At 61.4% G+C, this 7,615-nt stretch overlaps 1 protein-coding gene across 1 annotated transcript in view; it reads left to right on the forward strand.

The window, feature by feature from the left end:
• The first annotated feature begins 365 nt into the window (after window positions 1-365).
• Window positions 366-7,615, forward strand: part of ADAM8 (ADAM metallopeptidase domain 8) — a 14,104-nt gene continuing 6,854 nt past the window's right edge. Inside the window, 11 exon segments of the mRNA XM_017733790.1 lie at window positions 366-493; window positions 539-748; window positions 3,850-3,926; window positions 4,142-4,220; window positions 4,314-4,390; window positions 5,058-5,244; window positions 5,620-5,685; window positions 5,782-5,850; window positions 6,415-6,584; window positions 6,672-6,753; window positions 7,301-7,507. Coding sequence (XP_017589279.1) covers window positions 587-748; window positions 3,850-3,926; window positions 4,142-4,220; window positions 4,314-4,390; window positions 5,058-5,244; window positions 5,620-5,685; window positions 5,782-5,850; window positions 6,415-6,584; window positions 6,672-6,753; window positions 7,301-7,507 — 1,176 coding nt within the window. The 5' untranslated portion in view covers window positions 366-493; window positions 539-586.

The following is a 7,615-nucleotide window of genomic DNA, read 5'->3' on the forward strand; positions in this document are numbered from 1 at the left end:
GTCCCCCGCGGGGGCATCACCATGGGGAGCTGAAAACCCTCCCTCTGTACTGCTGCACCAGGGACTCGGCGGGGGTTTCCAGCCCCAGAGGGACTTGCTCGCTCACAGGTGACACTGAGAGCTCTGTGGGCGCCGGGCTGGGGGGCTGCAGCTCCCTGGAGCCCGTCAGGGAGCAGCGTTCCCAGCAGGGCTTCCAGGACTTGCCCTTGGGGCTCATCCCTGGCACCTTCATGTTGGCTGCTCCCATTTCCCCGGCTTCAGACCCGAGGGAGCGGCGCGAAGCTGTGTGGGACGGGAAGGGAGGGTTTAGGGTGAGGATCAGGGAAAGGTGCTTCCCCCAGAGGGTGCTGGGCACTGCCCAGGCTCCCCAGGGAATGGGCACGGCCCCGAGGCTGCCAGAGCTCCAGGAGCGTTTGGACAGCGCTGCCAGGGATGCCCAGGCTGGGGTTGTTGGGGTGTCTGCGCAGCGCCAGGGGCTGGATCCATGATCCCTGTGGGACCCGAGGGGGAAGTTGTTGGGGTGTCTGCGCAGGGCCAGGGGCTGGATCCATGATCCCTGTGGGACCCTTCCAGCTCGGGATATTCCATGACTCGATTGTTCCTGGGCATCTGTCTCAAAGCCCTTTGGCTTTCCCCAGGCTCCGCTGCCGGGCGGCAGGAGCAGCTCCCCCATGTCGAGAGGTACGAGACGGTGCTGCCGCGGGAGCTGCCGGTGCCCCGGGGGAAGAGGGACCTCTCTGCGCCTCCGGTGAGTCACAGCTCGGCACAGCCGCCCTCGCTGCCTTCCAGGGATTCTGCCCGGGGGGTTGCAATCAGCAGGGATCTTGTCCCACCACCACCATCAGAGCTGCACCCCTTGACCAACAATTTGGCCAGACCCGCTCAGCCCTGCACCGAAAGAATGACGTGCCGCCCATTTCCTTGCCTTGCTTTCATCCCAGAGGATGGAGATGTTGAAGCAGTTGATCAGCTCAGCTTTTCCGGGCTGTTTTGGGTCTAATTAGGACCTGCAAACAGTGGGGTACACTCTTGGAGGGAGGGGCTGCTTTCTCCAGTGCTTTCTTTGGAGACACGACCCAGCGGTGCCACCTCTTACAGACTGGAGTGATCTTGTGACATCTGGTCTTTCCTCAAGGAGGGGTTTGTGAAGCCTCGTGGAGCTGTAAGCACTTTTCTTGCTGTGTTTGCTGAAGTTGGGTTTTTTTTGTCCTTTGGGACAGAGAAATAAGAATCAGAAAGTTGCAGAAATCCACATGAAAGGAAGCCAGTGCTGTTTTTCTTGGGAAACCTGGCAATTTGGGGGAAGGAGTGGGGTTTGAGTCAGGAGTTTGGAGTGCTTGATGTTGACATCCGTAGGATGCCTTGACCTCAAAGATACTTTCCTCATTGCCTTACAGTGAAACTCAGCCAGGTTTTTTTTGATTCCTTTTCTAGACCCAAAAAGCGCCGATTTTAGCGCCTGGAGGGATGGAGGGACAGGGGACACGTATTCCCTAGTGCCATGCAGCACGTTCCTCTGTGATTCAAACCCTTCCTGATAAGCTAGCTTCAAAAACACTCCCCGAAAGCATCTGTTTTCCCTGCTCTAGAAACCTAAACTTGTCCACGAGATAAACATTCCCCAGGCTATTTAGAGACGCCATCTGTGCCGGGTGTGCGCCAGGCGGCTCCACACCGATCCCCCCGGAAAGGGGAGCTCACCCACCTTGGGATCCCTCTGGAGACGACATCTGCCATGAGCTGTGCGCCCTGGGGCTGTCTGATGGGTGGCACCTGGATTTGGTCTTGGCTTGGGTGGTCCTTGGACATCCCAAACCTGCCTTGCTGAGGGTAGGAAGTCTCCTGCCTTCCAAGCCCTTTTATTTTTTCCTCTTGGAGAGAGGTTAGATTTGCTCTCCTGGTCATCTGGGTGGGGAAGAAGTTCTCGGCAAGGTTTGACCACCACCAAGGCCCTCTGAGACAGAGATGGGTGTTCTCCATGCTGGCTCCTCCTGTAGCTGGGATGGGCTTGGGCCACCAGGAGCTGGTTCTGGGGTCGGAGTGACTGGGACACCTGGGGTTGGTCGAGCAGAGCCGCCGGCCAGGTGAGGGTTGAAGCAGACCAGCTACACCCTGGCTTTGCTCAAACCCAAAAGTTCATCCCTGCAGAGAGGGTGGAGCCCCGGGTCCTGCAGCGCAGGATCTCCTGGGTGCCAGCCTTCCCACCAGCACAGCAGGGAGCGTTGGCAAACCTGGCTTCTGCATGGAAAGGGACTGGGAAAAGTGAGGCCCAGCCCTACTGCGAGGCCTGTTGCCTCTTCCCGCCCAGGGAAGAAACACCCTGTGCTGGGGTGGGACGGGACATCCCGTCCCCATCCTCTGCAGGCTCTCTGGGTCTCTTACTGGGACCAGCTGGAAGAAACCCCTCCTCTCCCTGTGCTCTGGCTGTGGCTCTGCTGTGCTGGCTCAGCACGGCCACGGGGCTCGCAGGGCTGCTCCCAAAGCCTTCCCATCTGGAGCCCTTGCGCAGCCCATGCTAATGCAGAAGGGGGTGATTCACAGAAGATCTGTCAGGACTTTTTATTTTAAACTTGCCCTGCGGTCATCTCCAAGAGAGGCTCCCTGACCCAGCACCCCCTTCCAAGTGCTTTCCTGCCATTCCTTGAGACCTCTTCTGGCCTCGGCCTTGCCAACAATAACAAAGGATGGCTTTGTTGGCGGACACGGGTCGGGATGGGCGGGAGACGCTGTTCATAAGAGAAGAATTTTCCAGGGACCTGCGAGCGCGCTGGCACGCCGGCCTGGAACTGCAAACCAGGGAGAATCGGGGGCAGCTGAGTGACAGGCAAACCCTCTCACCTGGCCCCGCTGGCGCTGAGTCAGCAGGGCTTTCCGCTCAGCCTGGCTCCTGCGGGGTGCAGATCATCTCCCCGGGAATGCTGAGCCATGGTATGACAGCCGGTGCTGTCATCCTCCCCAGGGAGAGGCAGCACACCTCATCCCTGAGGAATGCTGGCCCCATGGGAAAGGTTTGCTTTCCCTTTGGCTCAGCTCTCTCCACACCTGGGTTCTGCAAGGGCTGAGGATGTGCCCCCAGAAGAGGTGGATGTGCCCTCAGGAGATGTCTCAGGTCCCTGGTGCCAAGGGCACAGCCTGACACAGGACCATCAGTGTCTCCCAGTGACCCCAGTGGGATGGGGCCTCTGGAGGTGGAGATCACAAGATACCCCAGAGGGAAACACTTTTCCTGTAGGAACATCTCCATCCTCAGGGTTTGGGGCTCAGCTGGCTGAGCCACAGCCACCGTGACTCCCTCCCACCAGCAAAGGGGATCTGGGACACAGTGACACTAAAATCTGCTCTGAGAGGCTGCGGAGAGCCAAGGGAAGGTTGTTCCCTAAATGCGAGGTGGTGTGTTAGATCAGTCAGGGAGGAGGGGGAAGTCTCTGCTGATAAGAGCCATAGGGATCTTTGTGGTTCGGCTGATGAGTAAGTGCTGAACTCAGGCCCCAGAAAAAGAGAAAAGGAGCTCTGTGACTGATGAGTAGGAAACCTCAGTCCCTGGCACGGCCATCTGCAGCCATGTGTCAGACACGGGAAACCAGACTTTGCTGACTCTGTCTCCTTGCGGGTGACCTGTTCTTCATCTCAGGATGTGCCGGGGATTTGCGTTATTGCCCACATGCTTTCTTCCTTCTCTTCTGATTTCCTGTGTCTGCTGGATGCCCCCAGGGCGAGCAGCCAGGCTCCCGGTCCCGCAGCGGGGCACACGCAGACCTCGTCCCCTCTCTGGGCGGGACAGGGGCCTCTCTGGGGCAGCTCTCGCTCCTGCTGATGGTGGCTCTCTGATGGCACCTCTCTTCCATGCAGAGCACCTACCCGGGCCACGTCGTCTACAGCATCCGTGCCGAAGGCAGGGAATACCTCCTGTGGCTGGAGAAGAACAGGTGAGTGCAGCTGGGCACCGTGGGGTGGCCAGGGTTGGGTTTGCATCCCACCTTTGCCGTGAGCAATCCTTCTCCAAGGCCTGGTGTCACTGCACTGGTGACCTAAGCCTCAGCCCAGAGCACTTTGTTCCCTCCTTGCCAAACCCGCCTTGGGGGGTCACAGTCCCCACAGACCCCAAAGCGGGGTTGCTGCTGATGCCCCATCCCACCTGCAGGGCCCTGCTGGGGCAGCACTACACCGAGACTCACTACTCAGCCGACGGCTCGGAGATCACGGAGAAGCCAGACACCCAGGTACAGGCAGGCTGCAGGGGAGCAGCTTTCCCACCCCTGTGGGGGCCCTCCACGCCGGTGCAGCCCCCACACCTCTGCCCTCTCTCTCGGCAGGACCACTGCTTCTACCAGGGCCGCGTGCGGGGGCACCCCGGCTCTGCAGCGAGCATCAGCACCTGCGGCGGGCTCAGGTAGGGCCCCGGCTCCCTGGAGCCCTGCTCCAGGCTGGGAACAGCATCCAGCCTCGGCACATGCCCCGGTGAGCCGGAGTGACCGAGCGCCGGTGACGGGGTGTGACCGAGCCCCGGTGACCGGGTGTGACCCAGCCCCGGCCGTGCTGATGGAGTGAGAGCTCAGCTTTCCCCTGCGGAAGGGAAGATGACATCCCTCTTCCTGCTGGAGGTGCTGACCCTGGCTGGGTGCCCGGCAGGAAAGGCGCACGGCACTTTTGGGGGGGCAGTGGGGTGAGAGTGGAGCCCTGACACCACAGGAGCTCCGGGCAGGAGTGCCCTTGCTGGATCCATCCTGAACGGCTCAGCTGCTGAACGCCGGGATGTTCCTTCCTGCTGCCTGAAGCACCGGACACTCCCTGTGCCGTGGGTGCCGTGCCACAGCTGCCCCCTCCCAGCCCAGCAGCCGGCTTGGCAGCTGTATTTTTATAGAATCCCAGAATGGTTTGGACTGGAAGGGACCTTTAAGACCTTAAAGCCACCTTCCGCTAGACCAGGGTGCTCCAACCTGGCCTTGGACACTTCCAGGGGTGCGGCACATATCGCAGGCGCTTTCGGGGGTGTGTGTAGGGTCTGTCCGCGTCCTGCCTGCCTCCCCAGAATGACGCCTGCCCCTCTCTCTCCGCAGCGGGTTTTTCCGGGTGAATGGGACCACCTTCCTGCTGGAGCCGCTGGAGGGGGCCGTGGCCGGCCGGCACGCCGTGTACCGAGCAGCTCACCTGCGGGGCAAGCGCGGCACCTGCCGGGAGCCCGGGGCCACCCTGGAGTACGACCGCGAGCCCAAAATCCCTGCGGCCATGAAGCTCTACCGCTGGGTAGGGATCGCACGCCCGCTCCTCCCTGAGCCGGGGCGTTCCGTGCCTCCTGGCCGTGCCCCTCTCCCGCGAGTTGTTGGCTGGGGTGGCTCCTGGTGGGAGCAGGCCCTCGGACCCTGTGCCATTGGCAGCAGCATCCTCGCAGGCCACGGGCTCTGTGGTGCCTGCAGAGCCTGGTGTGCTATCCCGGGGGCAGGTTTGGGTTTCCCAGCATGCAAGCTGGAAGTGGAAACCCAGCAAAGCAACATCACAGAGCCGAGCTAGGAGACCTGCTAACCTTGGCAGATCCTCCAGGATCCAACACACCCCATGGGAGGGTCAGCTGCCTGGCTCGGTGAGCTGCAAGCTGAACCCCACTTTGCTCTTCCCTTCCAGAAATCCGGCCCGATACAGAAAGGTCCCCGGTACGTGGAGCTGGTCCTGGTCGCGGACAACCAGGAGGTAAAGTGGGCTGGACTGGTGCCTGTGGGTTTGCTGTCATGCCCTGCAGCGAGGAGCTCAAGGCCACCCTGGAAACCTCTCTGTGTCCTTCCATAGTTCAGGAAGCACAAGGACCTGCGCACCGTGCAGAACCGCATGAAGGAAATCGTGAACCATGTGGACAAGGTGAGCCCAGGGCTCTGGACCCGCCCTCCCAGCCCCAGTGTGGGCACAGAGGAGGTGGCAGAGAGGTTGGCATGGGTGGGCTGGTGGAGCTGGAGCCAGTCTCAGGCCCGCAGGGGGCTGCTGCAGGGTGACCGCTCCCCTGGCCAGCCGCACGTGCAGTGTGGACATGGCAAACGGCTCAGCTCTGTCCATAAGGGAAGGGAAATTTCATCCTGTAACCCCTGGGAGCACATCCCGTGGCCACTGGAGCGGCTGCTAACAAAGGCAGGGATGCACTGGAGCATGGCAGGTTTCCTGGTGGCTCTGCTTCAGCCTCGCTTGTTGGTTAGCAGTGTGGGAGCAGCATCCCAGCCTGCACCAGCCAGGAGGGAGCCCAGAGGCCTGGGGGGAAGCCCTGCCCACACCATCACCCCACCCTGTGTTATTTATTGAGGGTGACAGAGCTGATACTGCCCAGTGAGGAGCGTCCTGGGCTCGGCTGCAGGTCCCCGGGGCAGGTGGGACCTTCCCTCTGCTGCTGCAGCCCAAATCCAGGCTCTCTCTGGGCTGTGTCCCCCACTCCAGCTCTACCAGCCCCTTCGCCTGCGGGTGGCCTTGATCGGCCTGGAGGTGTGGAACCACAGGGACAAAATCACAGTCAGCCCCAACCCAGAGGTGACACTGGACAACTTCCTGCACTGGCGGGAGTCGGAGCTGCTGAGGAAGAAGCCCCACGACAACGCCCAGCTGATCACGTAAGGACAGGGGCCCACCACCTCGCCACCCTGCCAGCCCTGCTGCCGCCCAGGGCACGTGGCCACTGTGGCATCTCAACCCCACAGGGGCGTCGACTTCCACGGCAACACCGTGGGGCTGGCCAAGAAGCTGGTGATGTGCACCAGGGACTCAGGCGGCGTCAACCAGGTGGGTCCTGTGGTCTGCCCTCCCTGCACTGCAGCTTTCAGAGCCACTCCCTCCTCCACTGGTCCCCAGCTTTCCCCCTCTGCAGCCTTAGGGCTGGATTTGGTCCCTGGCATCTCTGCCCCCTGAGTGACTGACCCCCAGAGAAGTGCTGGGGCCGTGGCATCCAGCTGGGCTCCCAGAGAAGCTCCATGGACACAGGAGCTGGGATTTCAGGAGGCTCTCAGGTGGCTGGGACTGGCTGTGCTCCTCATCCCTCGCCAGGTCTGTGGGAACAGGAGCAGGAGTGACTGGCTGTAGTTCCTCTGGCTGTCCAGACCCACCACCAAGCATTGCTTTTTTTGAGCAGCCACTTTGTCTAAGCTCACTGACAGCCCTGAGAGACCAGTCTGGGGGTCTTCAGGGGCCACGGGACCACGTCCAGCTTGTGTCTTCCCTTACCTGAGCATGGCAGCATGAGAGGACACCTTGCAGAGCCCTGGCGGCCCCATGGAGAAGCTGTGGAGAAACCACAAGGGCGCTTAATCCACGCTGTGCTCCTTGTCCCCAGGATCACAGCACAAACCCCATCGGCGCTGCGTCCACCATGGCTCACGAGATGGGGCACAACCTGGGCATGTCTCACGACGAGGACGTGCCCGGCTGCCGCTGCCCTGTGTCCAAAGCTGACGGGGGATGCGTCATGGCAGGGAGCGTTGGGTGAGTGAAGGAGATGGGGGGACATCCCTGAGCAGCAAATATGCTGAGGTGTCCTCTGGCAGCATCCTGATGGGGTGAAACCCGTGAGATGGCCAGGTCTGGGTGAACATTCCACCCCACCCCACCCCACGCCGCTGCAGTGCCTCTGGGACTGCCGGGCGCCGGG

This window comes from Corvus brachyrhynchos, unplaced genomic scaffold (genome assembly GCF_000691975.1).
Source record: "Corvus brachyrhynchos isolate BGI_N302 unplaced genomic scaffold, ASM69197v1 scaffold334, whole genome shotgun sequence".
Lineage (NCBI taxonomy): Eukaryota > Metazoa > Chordata > Aves > Passeriformes > Corvidae > Corvus > Corvus brachyrhynchos.